Source organism: Dendroctonus ponderosae, unplaced genomic scaffold, assembly GCF_020466585.1.
Source record: "Dendroctonus ponderosae isolate FM_Combo_2020 unplaced genomic scaffold, Dpon_F_20191213v2 Dpon_F_20191213_4, whole genome shotgun sequence".
In the NCBI taxonomy this organism is placed as follows: Eukaryota; Metazoa; Arthropoda; class Insecta; order Coleoptera; family Curculionidae; genus Dendroctonus; species Dendroctonus ponderosae.
In genome coordinates, this window is record NW_026018611.1 from 2,000,063 (window position 1) to 2,018,280 (window position 18,218).

Genomic DNA, 18,218 nt, shown 5'->3' on the forward strand with positions numbered 1-18,218 from the left:
ACTTTAAAGCTGGATCCGCCCCTGATCAGGTACACACTTGGTAAAGCTCTAGGCAAAGTAGCTGAAATCCACCCGAATGCCAATAGTAAAATTACAATTTATTAGAGTTACATTTATTAGAGTATTACGATACTTAGACATAAAATATGGGACTACGGGGACATCCGAACCAATGATAAATGGACTGAACGTGTGTAAAGCTCTGGTGCTTTACGAATAGAAATTATTGGTTTGATAAGAATCCTAGTTGTAAGCTTTTTTGTGCCATTTGCCATGTGCGGCGGATAAAAGTTGCTATCGGGGAAAATTTTATGGGGCACGTGTCGCAAATTTTTAGTGTCCCGCCCTAGAATCTTTCACCTCTGCACTGCTAATTACGTAAAAACTCCATCTACCATTCCACTCTATTGCGATGAAATAATTGACGCGATCAAAGCGTAAACAAGTAAAGTCGAAAGCAATACGTTTGATTTATCCAAGTGTTGCCGCTCCATCTACAGCTCCAATTCGCTCTAAGAGTTCAGGACGTGCTAAATCCCCTGGCAGCACTTTGAGCTTCATGTTTGCGACAAATGAAATATGTCTTAATATTACACACATATTTGACTTGAATATATGAGATTTGTTCAAGACTCTCGCCACCCTCGAGAAATAAACTGCACTGTCAACTCAACCAGTGCTGGAGGACTTTATAGTTGTTTTTTCAATTAAATTGACTCATTTTCTGCCACATATGCAGAACCGCAACTCCCATACCAGGCCGGTTTTATTAGTAGTGGCCCCCAAAAATGCCAAGCGAACATTAAATCGATTGCTGCAAAGTGAGTTTAGTTTGGGGAAGTTGATAGTTCTACAATTTTGGATTAACTAAGATAAACTTTCTACTCTAACTAACTTCGTCCTTTTTGATTAGCTTTTACTTTGGATAAGTTTAAAACTTAAAGTTAATTGCGCTACGTCTCTGTCCTGGACTCTTCTATATTTCGCACTAGGCTGGAACACGTCTGGAGTGTAATTGGGCCAATTTCGCCGTTGCTGACCTAAGCAAATTGATTTTTGGAGGTAACGATGAAAAAGCCAAGTAAGCCCGAGCAAATCCGATTTTCCATCCAATGACTGTGTAAAGTATACGCGTTACATGACCTCCGATATACTGCCCTGCTAAGACAAGAAGTCGCATCTGCAATTTTCACTTTTTCAGCTTATGCGGAATACTGGTAAAACAGAGTTTGCTTTACCTCCCAGACAAGTTCTGGAAGTCGTATCATCATTAGAATACGGGTTTTTAATGATATTTATATGTCCTATCTGCAAAAATCTACCAGTTACCAGGTCAAAAAGTCGTATTGATAATTACCAAGTCATATTGTCGTATCTGCTTAAAAATATTTCACTTACGACATTTTCGTAAGTCAAATGATCAAGTCGTAATGAACAAAAAGTCATATTGATAATTATTATTGAGTCTTTTTGCCATATGACGTATATGAAAATGTGGTTAGAGATATTTTGGTTAGAGTTCGTTTATTAACTGATATTATTACTGCGATTATTTTAGTGGTTGTGTTTGTTAAGTTAGTTTCGAAAGTGTTGAACTATTTCATGTGTTTCATCCGTGCCGTTTATTCTAAGGTTATGTGTTTTTTATTTAGTTTATGTTAGTTTTATTAGATTTACTAGCCCTAAACAAGGAGTTAGTTTGGGTTAGTTGCCAACTGATACCGCAAGTGAAAAGCCTGCAGAATTCATTGGAGATTTATTGAACATTATCATAGAAAATGCTTTAAAAACCGGTGAACAAAATCAATCACGAAAATTCACTAAACAAGGAAAAGTACGAAAACGGAAAAGTCACAGCAAATCATTACAGGAAAGAAAGAAACTGAAAAGGGAGGAAAAAATTGCACAGCATGACGTGCAAGAAACATGTAAGGAAAATTGTACAAAAAAATGTACCCAAGCAATTGACATATGGAGACAAAATGCTATAAATAAAGAATTCTGGGGAATGACCCATGAACAACACCGACAATTTATTTTTACCACGTTAAAAAAAGTCGATAAGAAAAGAAAAACTAAAGTTGGAGACTCCAGGCGAAGTAATACAATTAACTACTATTTAAAAGATAATACAGCGAATGATGTAAGAGTTTGCAAAAATTTTTTTTGGCAGTTTTGGGCTATCAAGTCCATAACGATAGAATAGTTAGAGATGTTTTGAATCAAACTGATTTAAAATGTTATGTTTGTCAAACAATTAAAGACAGGGCATCCATCTGAGAAAAAAATTGACAGAGAACACGTAGTTTGTCATATTAATTCTTTTAATCCAATTATATCGCATTATAGAAGGGAACACGCCCCAAATCAAAAATATCAGTGATATTAGCATTAAATTAATGCATGCAGATTTTCTACAAAAGTACCCCGAAATGAAAATTTCATACGAACTTTACCGCCAACAAGTAGCTGAGATGAATGAGTAGTGCTGGCAATGCGAAACATTTAACCTTCATTCCAAAAACTTAAAACATGATAAAGAAAATACTGATCCCGACTGCGATGATTGCCAAAAATGAAAAAGTCACTATGAAAATGCCATAGAAGCGAGAACTTAATATAAAAATGACGTATCTACAAAAGCAGGATCTGAATCATTATTTGTTTCTGCAGACTTGTAAAAGGTGGTTATTATATCACAAGTATAATAAAGTAAATTTAAAGAAATCACTGTGAAATGTTTAAAGAAATCATTTTTACACCAAGGATCATTTGTTTTAACGAAAGCTTTGTTGCTCTGGGAAAGCAATCCCTTGCAAATAAGCCGGTCGCTCTTGTTTGGCCTGAAGGCGTGGCTGGAAGAAGTAAATCTGATCTAATATCAACCTTTTACAAATTCCTGTTGTTTCACCGTGATGTTAAAGAAATAACAATTTGGCTAGATAACTGCGCTTCGCAAAACAAGAATTGGGCCTTGTATTGCTTTTTTGTTTTTATTATTAACTCGTTAGAAGTAAATCTAAGTTTATTAAAATTAAAATATTTACAAACTGACCACACTTTCATGTTCGCTGACTCTTTCCGAGTGGAAAAGTCTTTAAAACAAACAGGAAAAGAATTAGATTTCGAGGATTTTAAAAGGTGTGTCAAAAAATCAAATAGTTCAAGGGTAGAGATGATTGAAATGAGCCTTAATGATTTTCATGATTTTATTGACTATTCTGCAGGATTCAAAATGAACAAAATTACACCTAAACCATATTTAGCAAATTTTGKTGAGGTTCAATTTAAAAGGRRCTYTAAAAWCCTTTTTTWTWAAACYAAATTTAGTGGACCATTGATTGAACTCAACTTTCTATTGGCCAAACATTATAAAAATGACCTACCAAAACCTGCGATCAGATTGGCCCCTAAAGGAATTGACATGGATAGGAAAGCCAAACTGCTGCAAAAATTACGAAACACTGTCTATCTTTTTGGCAAGATCTGCCAGTGAACGACGGAAATGATATTGATGAGTAGATTGGGTACTTGGAAGTGATTATAGCGGGTAGTAAATGATAAGTACTCAAATACAAAAAATCATCTGGACCAGTTATCGGCGCCATCGATCTTCCTCTCGATTAGACAGTAGGGATCACAATTTGCAGCTCTTCACATTGGCACGACAGCGTCTCAATCAATCACTCAGTCATGGAAAAGATTACTTTTGATTTACTTCAAATATTAATGGCATCATTTCAATTAATTTTGTCAGAGATTACCGTTCTAATCGAATTACCACCCGGAGGAGATAATCACTCTAAGAGACGATGATCTTGATTCTCTTTCCGTTTTGCTCCGCACTTACTGATTTAAGATATTCCCATGGGTGTACTTAAAAAGCCAAGAAAATAGTCGAAGGAAACCTAGTTTATTGATTTCATTCAAGTTGGACAGTTCTGTTGGTTTCTTCGGCACCACTCTGGCTGGAGCGCGTCTGCACCGATTCCTAGAGCCACCAGGCGTTCGCGATGAAACAACATGCGCTCTTCTGCAGCCTCCCATGTGGTTTCCGGCGCAGACCACAGAGTTTCCGCAAAAGCGGCAGCTCTGGGCCAAAGTCGCGAATCTACGGTATCGCTTTCGGCTTCCTCGGTCCAGAGCACCGTTTCTCCTCCCAACACCTGGGCAACGCTGGTTCCTGAAATCCCATCAAATAACCCCCTAAATCGTTAAAAATTGCGATCCACTTGCCTGCAATGTTTACTGGCTTGTTGTCATATACAGTCTGCCAACCCTTATAAGGCGAGCACCAGTTGGTCCCATTGGTCACCCAGCCGGCAAAGCCGCAGTCCAAGTACAGCCCATCGTAGTTACTCAAAATTACGCTGTAGTTCTGGCTGAGCAGCGTTTGAATGGAGCTGCTGTCCGCAGAGTCCCAGATCTGGATAATATAGTCCTCGGGCGGTAGAATTGAGGTGACATTGTCCAGAGCGGTCAAGTCGCTGCTCCACAAGATGATGGGAATCTGCGCGCCTGCCTGCTTGTACAGCCTTTGGGCGGACTCGTTTTGGAAGTACGGCCACACCTTTTCCTGGAAGTCGCTCTTGCTCAAGCCCCAACCCATCTCGTCCACCATCCAAGCGGTCAGATTCGATGTGATGTTCCAGCAGGCCACATTCACCTCGTCGCCTCCCATGTGGAAGACGTCAGTGCCGAATTGCGTCAATAAGTCCCCATAGAGGTCTTTAACAACAATGTTCCATTAGCAAAAAGTCTAGATATTCTGCCACTAGGAAATTGACAGTTTCAACAAGACGGGGCTCCTGAGTACATTGCCAGACCAGTTCGGAGTGCCGGTCTCGACAGTTTTCAGGAAGATCGATCGGAACTTATGGTGGCCAGCACGATCGCCAGACTGAACCCCGCTCGGATTTTTAAAATGGTTTTTTTCACGCAAGAACCGACAGAAATAATACTGTGTGATACATCGTTGAATTCGCTATTTAAAGGGTTAGCTAATGCGTTATGTACTTTTTTTCGTCCCATAGGAAAAACAAAAACGACACTTTTCGCCCTTGTTGGAGTTGGAAGCTGAAGAAAGAGTTTAATACTCGGCCATCCACGGTACATTTGGTGTCAGAACCCCAGTTTGATTGCACTGCTCATGCAGATGAAATACGAAATGAGCGACAACAGTAGGAAAATGATGGACGAAATGAGCGACAAAAGTAGGAAAATGGACGAAAAAATGGACAAAATGAGTGACCAATACAAAGAGATTCTGAATAAAATGGACGACACCGCTAAGAAAATTGAAGACCTGAAAACAACCGTTGAAGGCAAGCTAAAGAACATCGAGGAAGTGACTGATGATTTGGAAAACATTGAAATCGTGGACATTCCTGCAGTAGTGGAAGAGCCAGAATATAAAAATCTAGTAGTTAAAGAGCCGAAAGTTGATCGACAAGATGGTATTGTCGAGATTACGAATGAACAAATTGCTCAGGAGCATTTAGAGGAAATTCAGGTGGAGCCCGAAGTGGCTAGTTCTGATCAGAAACTGTCCTTAGTTGGGGAAATAACTGATTCAGTTGTCTCTGAAGGAGATGATGTGGCTAAAACTGATAACTCTTGTGAAAACTTACCAGGTATTATGCTATCAAAAGTAACTGTTTCAACAGAGGGAAATTCTCAAGTGGCGAAAGAAGTCGACTCTGTGGAAGAGACATTAACAGCGGCGAAAGTGAAGGAAGTGGTAAAGAAGGAAAGTATAGCAATTTTGGAATCACAGGACGAACACGCTGAAGAACTCCCATCAGACAAGGTGATTACGGACGAAGCGACTATTGTGAAGACTGAAGAATTGTCGGTTGCTGATAAAACTGTGAGTGATAAAATCGAAGACATCACTAGGCCAGGAACATGAGTATGTAACTATGCAAAAAAATGCGCAAAATCTGCTTGAATCAGCGAAAACTATACCCGAAATAATGCCCAGAAGGAAAACTGTGGAACCGGACTTAGAAAACGCAGTTTGTTTGAGTGAAGAACCATCTGATTCTGAGTGCAATGGGCCAACTAGCGATAAACCCGTACATGACTTGCCAGCATTAGATGAGGACGCTAATTTAATTAAAGTCGCTACTGAAGTTGGGCAATTTTCCGACCCAGAATTGCCGATAGAAGAAAACATTCCCATCGAAGAAAATGCGCCAGCCGAAGCTCAGCCTGCTGCAGAATCCGTAAACGCTGCATCGAATTTGGAGACTCTTTTAGCAGTGGCGTCATTACAGAACGAATCTGTTGTTGACATCACTAGAGAGCATCGACGGTTAAGCGAAAACGAAATTAGGGAAAAGAAAGCCATCGATAATAGACGAGACAACTTGCTACGGAACGAGCGGGCGCAGGAGTATCTGTTCGATGCCAATGAGGCCGAGAGCTGGATGATCTACATGATGGTGGAAGATCGGGGCAAAGATGAGACCATCTCCAGGAACTTCATGAAAAAGCACGAAAGTCTGGAAGCGGCCGTTGAAGCTTATGCGGACACCATCAGAGGACTGGGTGAAACAGTAAAGGCCCTGTCGGCTGAAGGACATCCTTTGGCCGAGCAGGTCGCTGTTAAACAGTCGCAACTGGACAAGCTGTATGCCGGACTGAAGGATTTGGCGCAAGAACRTCGCGCTAAGCTGGATGAGGCCTTGMAGCTCTTCYTGCTCAACAGAGWCGTTGGCGAYTTGGAGCAGTGGATAGCTGATCGCGAARTGGTGGCCTCTTYTCATGAACTGRKCCRAGATGCTGSTTCTGTTTCAACGCTGCAGCGCAAACATCAGAACTTCATGCAMRACCTASAGACGCTTCAGAACMAASTGCAACAGATCCAAGAGGAATCGGKCAAGCTTCGASCCAGCTATGCGGGCGACGGAGCTAARGWGATSACAAATAGRGMACAAGAAGTGGTGTYTGCRTGGGCCAGTTTGCAAATGGTTTGCGAGCAGCGCAAAGGAAAACTGGCCGATACTGGCGATCTGTTCAAGTTCTTCAACCTGGTGAGGACGCTGATGCAACGGATGGACAAGGTGGTGCGCCAAGAGAACACCAGCGAAAAGCCGCGCGACGTCGGCGGCGTTGAACTGTTGATGAGCAATCAGAAGAGCCCTCAGGCAAAATTTAAAGTTGTCCACATTCACCGTTTGGCCAGATATAACCATGATCCAGGAATTACCTAATCGGGGCGATCAGGGTTTAGAAGGGGGGCAGTGTAACGGAAATGGCCTGGGGTACTCATGTTGGAAATGGAAGGATCAAAATTCGTAGTATTTCAGTAAATGGGAGCCCCATTTGCCCCCCATTTACTGTCAAATATGACACTGACAAGCGGGAAGTTTCGCACCTGTTCTGGAGATTTCGAGAACCATCTGGGTTACCTGAAGGAATCTATATAAGCGGCAAGAAAAACCACAGGGGGGGAGTGAAGTCACAGCAGCCACTGAGTGCAGAAGAGGTTATTGTTATTGTTTGTGAAGTTGACGATAATTTTGAAGTTAGTTTGTTCCTGTTCCGTATTTAAACTTATACCGAGGTGAATAAAAGTTGGAAGCTGAAGAAAGAGTTTGATACTCGGCCATCCACGGTATAATATAGAAGGGAAAAATACCTTCAAGGATATCATAGACCCCAGACTGTGAAGGATCGAACTGGCCGCATGGAGGTTCGGCGCAATAGTCAGTCCACGGCTTCTGGTTGAAGCACGTGAGCACTCCGGAAGTTTGCCAGCCCTCGCCCACATGAGCTGGCGAGTCGAGTTCTGGCACCACTCGGATGCCCCTCACCCTGGCATACTCAATAATGCTTTTCACGTCGTCGTCGGTGTAGACCTTGCTTGATGAATAGGCCCCGTACTCGGACAGTTCTGGATGCGAGCTGGACACGTATGGGAAACTGGCAGTATCGGTCAAGTGCCAGTGGAAGGTGTTGAGCTTCGAGGCGGCCATCGCCCGCAGGGTGCGCTTTATGGCCTTCGGAGTGATGTAGTTTCTGGAAAACAGCTGTGGATTTGAGGCTTTTTTATCGACTAAAGCTGCCTACCTGGCGGTATCCAGGCAAACTCCTCTCCAGTTGAAAGCTGGCTGGTCTGAAACAGCAATAGAAGCAGGAAAGAGGGTTCGGTTGCGCAAGTCATCAAACACGACCAGTTGGCTCAGAGTTTCCAGAGCGTGTCTGGCTCCGAAGAACGTTTCGGCTGTGATGGTGACATTAATGGTGCCGTCATCAGTAGCAAGTCCTTGCAGCGTGTAGGACTCGTTCGTTCCGAAGCTGAGCTGCTCAGTGTCTTGATCGGTTATTTCAAATTGCACTTGCACGGCTGAGCCATTCGAGCTGGAGTTTCGCAAAAAGGCCTTGCGTGGCAACTGCAGCGTGAATTGGCTAGTGAAGATTCCAAAGGCCGCCCCCACCAGGCTGGATATTGTGGTGTTTTCTTCGCTGGTGAAACTAAATGCGGATACGTCGATCAGCGTGAGGTTGTCGATCGAAATGTTTCCGGTCGGTTGTGGCCACACTGAAGCGTAGTCTAGGCAGAGGATGTTGCATTCGGCCAAGCTTAGGGGCGATGTTGTGTTTTCCGTTATTAAAGTCTTCTCGCAGTAGCCGTCAGTACATTCGTAGTGCCATTTCGAGTTGTAGCCGCTGAAATTACGGTTTTTATTGGCGACAATAACTCAGGTTTTGGCTCAACAATTCTTCTAATCGTTTAAGGATGATGCTTGACGCAAATCCATCTATTTTCGCACTTTTATGGGGGATATTAACCTTAATTTTCTCACTAGATTCTACTACGATTCAAAAATGAGATTCGGTTTATTGAATCTTCAATAAACCGAACAGGAAGTTGTAAAAATTAAGCTATTTGTGCGATAATTCGCCTGGAAATGTACGATTATGGAAAACTTCGGGAACGTCGTCAGTTTATACAACAATGCTGGAAAAATTTGGCAGCTTCAGTCACGGAAAGAAAACCCCGCTGTGTATACCAACACTAATTTGAACCATTGACGATTGTTGAGTTAATAAGTTGCGGTCGACTAAGGCTTGGTCCCGACGTTTCGCCAGCTGACCTGGCCAGCATCTTCAACGGCCAACAAACCGTGATCATGCCAGCGAAGCGTCAGGAGCGAATTCCAGCCGAGCACATGCTTATATCGGAAAATTCTCCAAGTGTGCGCACTCAAAGCAAACACCTCTGAAGATGGTGTAAATATTAGCCGTGCATGCCAGCGGAAACACCAGTACCAAATGAATAATGAAAGACTTGTGGCATCAGCAGAGCCATAATGAGCTTTTGAAATAGACAAGTGCAGATTTCGAAATGCGCCAACCTCAGGCMCCCCCAGGACCGGTTTCGAGCCTATTAGCTCTCATCAGCTGGGTTCAGCCTGAAATTAGCCATTCCGAAACTGATCTTAGGGGTGCCTTGGAGGTGCAGCTTTAGAATTGTGCCAACCTCAGGCACCCCCAGGACCGGTTTCGAGCCTATTAGCTCTCATCAGCTGGGTTCAGCCTGAAATTAGCCATTCCGAAACTGATCTTAGGGGTGCCTTGGAGGTGTAGATTTCGAAATGCGCCAACCTCAGGCACCCCCAAGACCGGTTTCGAGCCTATTAGCTCTCATCAGCTCAGCACGGTTTATAATGCATTGGCATTATAAAGTGCAGGTTTCGGAATCGCTAATTTCAGGCTGAACCCAGCTGATGAGAGCTAATAGGCTCGAAACCGGTCCTGGGGGTGCCTGAGGTTGGCACAGTTCTAAAGCTACACTTGCTTGTTTCATCAGTACCAATGCCCTGTCAACGACCACCTATAATAGCTCAAAAATCAAGAAATGCCCAAACGATTGCCGCGAAAGCCTTAACAGCTAAAAGTAGCTTATTTCAGTTACGTTAGTTACCTGCAATTTGGTAGGAAAGCAGCAAACAACAGGAGGAAAACGCGACCCATCATGTTGATCACTGCAAATGTTTAGCATCCAATTCTGCGCTATCCTTTTAAGCATCTTAATCTGTCTATCTAATCTAAATCGATCGCATACAAAGTCGTGAGTTCTTCAACGTATATAAAAGACTTACTTGTTGAGTAAGCAGAAATAATAATTACTTAGTCTTGGCACTTGAAAAGGAGTCAACAGCGTTTTAATTTAGTATAAAAACAAGATAGAAGTGTGACAAAAATCTCTTGTACCACGAGGGTGGTTGAGGTGAGCGCAGTGGGAGCAAATAAAACTCAATTTCGGGCTTAAGTTTCGGCAACAGCAGCGGCATTTAAGCCGATTAGACTAAATATTACATACAATTTGTTCGGGATTAGGCCAGGACGGCATTAAAGCGACACTAACCTAGACCGGCCTTCAATTTGTCGCTGATCCAGGGCTAATAATCACTATGCGATGGGCGCTCTCAGCAATGAAATGATCCATTAAGGCGATCCCCCTGATATTGCCATTCTGACCCCGCGTTTTCCTAATTAAAATTACGGATTTTCATGGTCTGAACTCCAAGAAACCGGGTTTTTGTGTTGGTCGTTTCCAGCAGCTTCTGTTCCAGAAAGTTTGCCATGTAATTTTTCAGGGCGATTTTAATTGATTATCACGGCATGAATAAAGATTGGAGAAACAAGTAGTTGGTCTAGCTGAACTGAAATTATAATAATTCCCGACTTGCATACAAGTTCATTAATTTTGCTTTGTAGCACTTGGCTGGAAACTTTCGTTAATTTGACTTGAACAGTTTTTATGGTGCAACATCATAGTTTTGTTGCTAAGCGAAACTCTGAAGCGGCACTTAAAGTTCGCAGCAATGGAGCTTTTTCACTATTTGCAGGAGCGGCTTTGATCGGCCGGATTTTTCGATTTCAGACAAATGCAGAATTTTAGCCACATTCGTTCCAACTGGGGCACTTAAGAAACTGTCGATTATTTTTATGAAAGTGAAGATTCATGCTGATGAGTCGATTCCTCGCCAAATTTTCGCACTATAAGTGCGCACTTGAAGTTGCTTCAGCTTAGACACTGTTTACGTTCGGGTCGCTCTAATCCTAGGCATTCATACATGCTAAAGCAATTTAAAAATTGCCAATACAAAGTGTTTTCTGATTGATAGCAGCTAACTATTTGCCTAAGCAGCTTCTTATCGCAACATACCACAATAATTATTATTTGTATAAACGCCTTTGAATTCGCCCCTTAAGTGTGTCATATTTTCCATAGGTTTAAGTACAGTTTCTAATTGTTTAAGCTGCATAGCACTACTCGCATCAGATAATTAATAGTTTATTACTGATGTTTGAACTTGTGCCAAAACAGGGTTCTACAATCAGGCGATAACAAACCGATGTTGTAAAAACTAGCGCTGATTGGCAACGAAGTTTCGATTTCCGGAATACTGGCATTGTAAAAATTGAAAATTCGCCCTAATAAAAGGCAAATCAGCTACAGACAATTTTGACGAGCGAAGATCTGGGGATGTTCGCGTCCATATCGCGACATGTTTTGTCATTTTATATTCAAATTTGCGCAAAGAACTGTGGATGTTGGAAAAACCGTCGCTTTGATAGTTTGCATACACTGCAGACATTCAATATCCATATGGATTTTACGTGAGCGACGGGATCCCGTTGCTTGTCCGTCCATGTTTTATGGACAACATTTTCTGATCGTTTTCCTGTTTAGACGTCCAGCGTTTGCAGGCATGGTCTTTTTTTATGTTGTACGTGCGCATTTTTGCTTGTATGAAGGCCATAAAGTTTTCAATGTTTGGCCCGCTTTTTTAACAGTCTGGCAAGTTAGCACCTGTTTCCCTTGTCTGCAGCTTCAATTCCCTGCCGCCTGGTTGTTCGGCGATTCTTCAAACTATTTAACGGTTCCGGGATAATTGTCGGTCCAGGAAAATTGTTGGAAAGTAAAAAAGGGGCGCTTGCGCCCCCGAAATGTGAATGTTGGTCCGCTAAATCGCATTTCAGTCTTCGCGTGTCGTTGTCGCGCTCCAATTGCCCATTTGCCTCTACCCTTTTTTGAGGGCAGCGAAGCGAACACGTTGATGGTTTTCCCGCGCTGAAAACCCTAAGGAAAGCATCTCAGCGTCCCAGTTTCAGTGGTAATAGAAATTTGAGTTATTTTGCGACCGATTGGGCTTAAATTAGTCGAAATTGCTGTTTGTCTTCAATGCAAATTCCTGCCTGCTAACTTTCTTCTTTTCCGCAGCATTCAACCTCAACCCGGGATCATGGAAGCCTCTCTACTGGTGCTGCTTGCATTCATTGCCGGTAAGTTTTTGCAATTTTAGTAAACCTGTGCCTGTTGCCTGCATAATCTCGTTGTCTGCAAAATTCATCCTAAACATACCCTAATTTAGGTCGAGAATGGTTAATGCTTTGAGCATTTTTTAACCAAATTTGAGTTTCTGTTCCTAATATTTTTTTAATTTTCAATAACCAATAGAACCACATGGAAATGTGCAATCAATAGTTCTTCCGAGCCAGTTGATACTGGAGTAATATTTATTGTTTGGCAATTGGCAACGTTTCCACATTTAAATCCGGAGCACGCAATTTGGCCCGAATACATTTCACGTTCGCAATAAATAGTCTTTCCACCCACATACAGTGCGATTTCAACCCAAACTTAATATAACTTTAACTGCACCGCATTTTCCCACTAAATGGGAACAGCGCGGCATTTCCATCTTCTAGCGATGAGGAAAGCGTTTGGGAAAATTGCTGTTCGCCCGATCAGTCTTCCCAGCATTGTTCCATTGCCAGTTCTTCATCAATATCAAATGAAAAACCACATAACCTTTCAGTGATTTGATTCCGCTGCCAAGCAAACCTGTTGCAGAGAGTTGCTTGATTTGGGTTCTATTAGCGTGATTAGTCTTGAAAAGCCTTCAGCATTSKWMSAATGCTGAAGGCTTTTCAAGACTAATCACGCTAATAGAACCCAAATCAAGCAACTCTCTGCAACAGGTTTGCTTGGCAGCGGAAAATATTCCGAATTTTAGGAACAGATAAAAGGTTTTCCTGTGTACAAACACAGTTCTGCGCAAAAACTGGCTCAACGGTCCAAAGTGTGCAAAATCACCTATTTTAATTATGAAACAGCTGCCAAGAGACTTTTAGCGGAAAATTAGAAAGAACATTGTCGCCGGTTTATATTTCGCGAAAAATGCCTGGGTAAAACATTAGTACTCGAATTAGCGTTACTTGTTTCCAGTTTCTCTACAGCGGTTTTTTTTTTGTTATTTTTCGTTTTTTTCACGACGACTTGCTAGTTTTTAATTAGTTTGTCCCCGCGCCCAGGAGCAGTTTGTATCTAATTTTCGCATTTATTCGAATACGAGTCGCGCATTAATTTTAATGTTCGTCTTCCTCTCCATTAGAGCAATATTTATGTTGGAGGATGCTTCCAAAAGGAGCCCAATTAGAACGCGCCTTCTCGTTCCTCGTATTATGAATTTGAAAAGTTTCCTCGAATTTGTGCCGGGATTAATTTCGTTTAAGAGCATGTTGAAATCCATGTTTAAGGGAAATTATTTACTGCTGCAGAAGTAGCTGGAGTTTGGCTCCGGCAAATTTCTCGAATATTCATCTGGTGATGGATGATGAAGTGTTTTTTTCCAGTTCAAATGCTGTGGCATTTTACAAGGTTTTTTTCTGTTGAAAATCCAAACAACGCTCTTCTTTGTGCAGCTGCTGGGGATAAGTTGATTTTTTCCGAAAGGAAATCAATCATTTTTCGACGTGGCGCACATCAATCGACGGCAAAAATGCACACACAAACACAATGAAGAGAACGGAAAAGCAGGCAGCAGGAAGCGCTTTTGCCGTATTATTTCGGTTTATCGCCGCCACTTTTCGAAATAATAATCATTTTGCGCGTTTGCATTCCTGGTTTTTCGAAACAAAAAATCGGGCCAAACCCGATTACGGCGCTAAGCGAAACACTCTGCTGCTCGCGTTTTGTAATCCTAACGGGCACATCGAACCAATTTTTCCATTGATTACAGGAATTCGGTGGAATTAAAAGTTGTTTTTCGGCTCTTGAAATTATTGTTTTCCAATCATACACAGTGGAAACTTGAGAATTAGCTGCGGCAAACATTACTGATGATAACTCCAGAAGCACGTGCTGAACAGCGTTATCGGAGACCGACGATTTTAACGAGATGTTCGTTAATCTTTCGCCGAAGATGGTTTAAGTTTACCGTCTTTTTCTGCAAGGGTTATGTAGAGCTTAATGTGAAACTTGGAGGTTTATGGCATGGACGGGCGCATTGATCAAATCAATTTCGCTGGAAAGGTTCAAAGAACACTGCCAACAGTATCTTATATTAATGGCAAATGCATTAGACCCCGACTGGAACGTATTACATGAATTGATGGTTGTCATTAAAACTCACTTTAGGAACCATTAAACCACAATTTCGATAAATATCCGTGTGTTGCGCGATGTGCAGCGTGTGTGGGTGAATAATTCAGTTAGAACAACTAGAAGTACGGGCCCAATTAGTTTGCTCGATCCGTATTACTTTCCATAATCCATAACTCCTTGTAAGTGGAAAGAAATTACTGGAAATTTCCGCTAAAATCGGTCGATCGGGAAATGGGGTTTTGAGGCGTCAGTGGGTTGTAAGACCGGAGAAAAGATTAACAAAGCTTGCAACATCGAGGGCAACGTGGGCGAAACTGCAATTAAATCGCGGGACCCCAAAGCCGTGACCAATCGCAACTTTCGAGTAGCGTTTTGGGAAAAATGAACGGGCAGCATTTCGGAAAATTCGCGCAATGCATTTAAGGGTTACGTACGTCCTCCACACATAAAGCGAAACGATTGCGAGGCGAAGTGCTTTGTTTGTTTTAAGTGGAACTTCCAGCGGTAAATGAAATTTGATTTCCGAACCAAAATGGAGCGCAACAGTGGTGTGGGGGATTTTCACCTTCGCATCAAGGTTTTGCGGCAAACGGTGGAAAAATCCGCTTGAAGCTGCTCTCAGACCGTCTCCCAAGTTGGCGTCGTAAAAACATCCTGCACTCTCAAATGCAGCTTTTTCATGCTTTTTCCCTCTCATTAAATTCCTGACGGCTCGAGTGGTGGTTGGCACATCTGACGGCACAGATTTTAATGAAGAAACGTCATCCCTCTTGCGGCCTGTTAATTTCCCGCCGCTGGGCCCTAAAGTTTTATTTTCCTTTTTTCCGGCTGTGGGGCGCGCAAGAACGCAATAATAATATTATTTGCAAAAGGTGTAGGCTCGGATTACGTTGCCTTCCGGAATGTGCCTAATAATTCGCAAAACGACGCTGTAGGGGGTGATTTTTGTCGCTTACTTTCGTATTGCGTTTAACCAGCAGCTTGGGTATGCGTACTTTGCCGTCGAAAAAAGAACCGACCACCGGAAAATGCGATTCATGTCACCCAAGAGCGTACGTTTCGCTTATGTGCTTTAACCAAGTGGCGCATAATTTTGCAAGTCCGTTTGTCTTTTTTGCACCCTTATGATCAATTGCATAGCGGAAAGAAAGTTGTTAATATTCTGGGTCGTCATCAGCTCAAGGGCGGATCCAAGGGGGGAGGGTCATGGGGTTTCTATTCTCCCATTCAATTCTCTATCTCACGATGCCAAAACGAATTCTGTGGCTCGAATAGTTCTTGAGAAACTTCGAAAAAAGCAGTGTCATCTAAAAAGGCCATTTACTGCTCTTTAGAATGATGTACAAATGAGCGTTCTTGCTCATTTTGCCTCCAAGATATGAGCAAAAAGGGGACGCAAAACATGAAATTTTGGCGTAATCTTGCACCTAAGTGTCTGATATTCAAATTTCGCTTTCTGTGTCAAAACTACTCGAATTTCCTCACTCATGTTGTTACGACTGAATCGAGTTTTCAATTCTCTATCCAACGATGCCGAAACGAATGTTGTGGCTCAAATGGTTCTTGAGAAACTTCGAAAAAAAGCAGCGTCATGTTGGAGTCGATTTTGCAACTCAAAAAAAACACGCAAATCTAAAACTTCTTGAATTCAAGCAATTTTTTGAGAAAACTGCAAAATTTCCTTATGGATGGTTCACTTTCTAAAAAGGCCGTTTAGTTCTCTTTGGAATGATGTAAAAACGAGCGTTCTTGCTCATTTTGCTTCCGAGAAACATGCAAAACGGGACGGAAACTTTGCAATAATCTTACGCCACCCTTGCACAAAACGACGATAATTTTCCGAATTTGATAGACAACAGAAGACTGTATTTTTTCTACATAATCTCTGAATTTAAAGCTGAATTCGCCCCTGCATCAGCTAGTGCTCGTCATCAGGGTTTAGCTTGCAAGAACAGGTTTGACACCGGTCCTGAGGGTGCTTATGTGTGTCACAACCCAAAAATCTTCGCAAGTCGACTTTTGATTCGATGACTCGATGTGAAGAGCTTAAAGTGATTGCACTAGAAAAACGTTGAGAAGAAACGGCAGAGAATCAAAGGAGAGTCAATTGTTGGGAAGCACTTCAAAAGAGTGTCTTAGTTTCATAATAATCGCAACATTAATTCTATAAAAATTGTTTAGTAAAAAGTCATATTTCCTGAATTATTAGCGTTTGATGAATCATCGGAGGTTTTAGTATAAAGAATCTGGACAATCGCTGTGTAACATTCGGAACACAGTCATACTAGTGAACTAGATATAGATTCCATAGGGGCTTTTTACAATATTCGTAGCAGCAGCTTTATTTGGAGCGTCGTTCGGTTGTCGCGCCATCGCGTCGCTCCATATTGGGTGTACTTCTTGAATTTGAAATAAACGTAAATGGAAATAATTGAATTCGCAGAATTTCAATTTATCCCCGAAACATGGTTATGCTGATCTGCCGTGAAGGCGGCATCTTATTGCCGGCGAAATTTTTCCCTCAACGAGCCGAAAATTTAATCCGCCCATTTTGACTCCATTGTTTTATTAGATTTTTCGGAAATCGACCCCGCGCTATGCAAAAGGAGCGACTGGAATCTGTTTATTGGCGTTTTCCTATTCCCATCTAAGGTTCCACCAGTCAATTTTATCCGCTTTGGGGGCCAGTGGCCAAGGAAGCTTGCCTCAATCAGCAACAAGTTATTAGGGATCAAACTCCTTAATGTACCTGAATGAATCAGTTTGAATTTTCCTGCAATGGAACGCACACAAACAAGTCAGCGGCAATTAAAAGACGGCGGAAAACTTAATTTGCCGCCGCCGTTACCGATTGGAAATAGTTATAAAAACTCCGGAAATGTTCCCGATTCGAGTTTCCCGGTGGCAAATTTGAAAATCCGGGCACGATACACACGGGTCAATTAACAATGACCAATTTCGAGGAACAGAATCGTTGGATTTTCGCTTCCGATGATCAGCGTTTTAATCTAATTCGGGACATTAACTTAATTAAAAAGCAAACTGTTTAAATTTACTGTTGATTAATTGCCCATCCAAGGCGGAAGTCGCCGTTTTCTCAAACAGGGCTGATCTGATTATTATTTCCATTTTTCAGTTTATTGTAATAACATCATTTCGCACAAAACTCAATTAAAAATGGTGTTTGCATGGAAACCTCCGAATTTTCAAATTAACAAAACATAATAAACATTTTCAAAATTAACAGCATCCAGCATCTGGACGTGAATGTTCGGCATCTGCTCAATGACGCGCCAAATTTTTAAACAAAACTGGCCTCCAATTTTGCCAAATAACGAAGTGAATTTCAGTTTCGGACTGTAAAAGCTGCGCTTTTTATGATTCTCGTTTTCAATGTTCTCTTTTTAGCAAATTGAATTACATTTTTGCGCATCAACGAACCGGATTTTTTGAATCTGCGGTAATAAATTGGATGTGGATACTTTTTGTTTTCAAATCGTAATAAAACAAATCGGGGTTTTTTGGGAGTGTTCGAACGCAAAATACCGCCTATAGAGTTGATAGAGGGGAAGTTTGCACATTTTTTTGGTTTAAAAAAATACGCGTCGAGACGGATTGGATGGACGGCCCTCTAGCGCGTCTTCTTTCTCAAAAATTAATTTTTTTTGCCAAATTCTTTCCAGTTCTTCAGTTCAAACGCGTCAACTGTTCTACTGAAAAATAGTAGTTTTCGATACAAGGGCGAAAAATGTCGTTTTTCGAACGACGACGGCGTTTCAATCCGTCAGGAGTTCGAAAAACAAATTTTCGC

The 18,218-nt window shown here is 41.8% G+C and overlaps 2 protein-coding genes across 3 annotated transcripts in view; one reads left to right on the forward strand and one right to left on the reverse strand.

The window, feature by feature from the left end:
• The window catches only part of LOC109542918 (limbic system-associated membrane protein), a gene marked incomplete at its 3' end in the record, with an annotated part of 73,530 nt that overhangs the window by 14,539 nt on the left and 40,773 nt on the right, over positions 1 to 18,218 (forward strand). The window contains 2 exon segments of one of the 2 annotated variants that reach the window (XM_048665508.1): positions 11,894 to 12,134; positions 12,242 to 12,303. In XM_048665508.1, the coding sequence (XP_048521465.1) occupies positions 12,264 to 12,303 (40 nt within the window). 2 annotated transcript variants of the gene reach the window in all.
• LOC109543022 (chitooligosaccharidolytic beta-N-acetylglucosaminidase) lies at positions 3,895 to 10,033 on the reverse strand. The gene is made up of 5 exons (XM_048665507.1): positions 9,935 to 10,033; positions 8,077 to 8,676; positions 7,646 to 8,025; positions 4,237 to 4,728; positions 3,895 to 4,183 (listed from the first exon to the last, which is right to left on the reverse strand). Exons 1-5 carry the CDS (start codon positions 9,985 to 9,987, stop codon positions 3,927 to 3,929), a joined length of 1,782 nt encoding a protein of 593 aa, XP_048521464.1. The 5' UTR covers positions 9,988 to 10,033; the 3' UTR covers positions 3,895 to 3,926.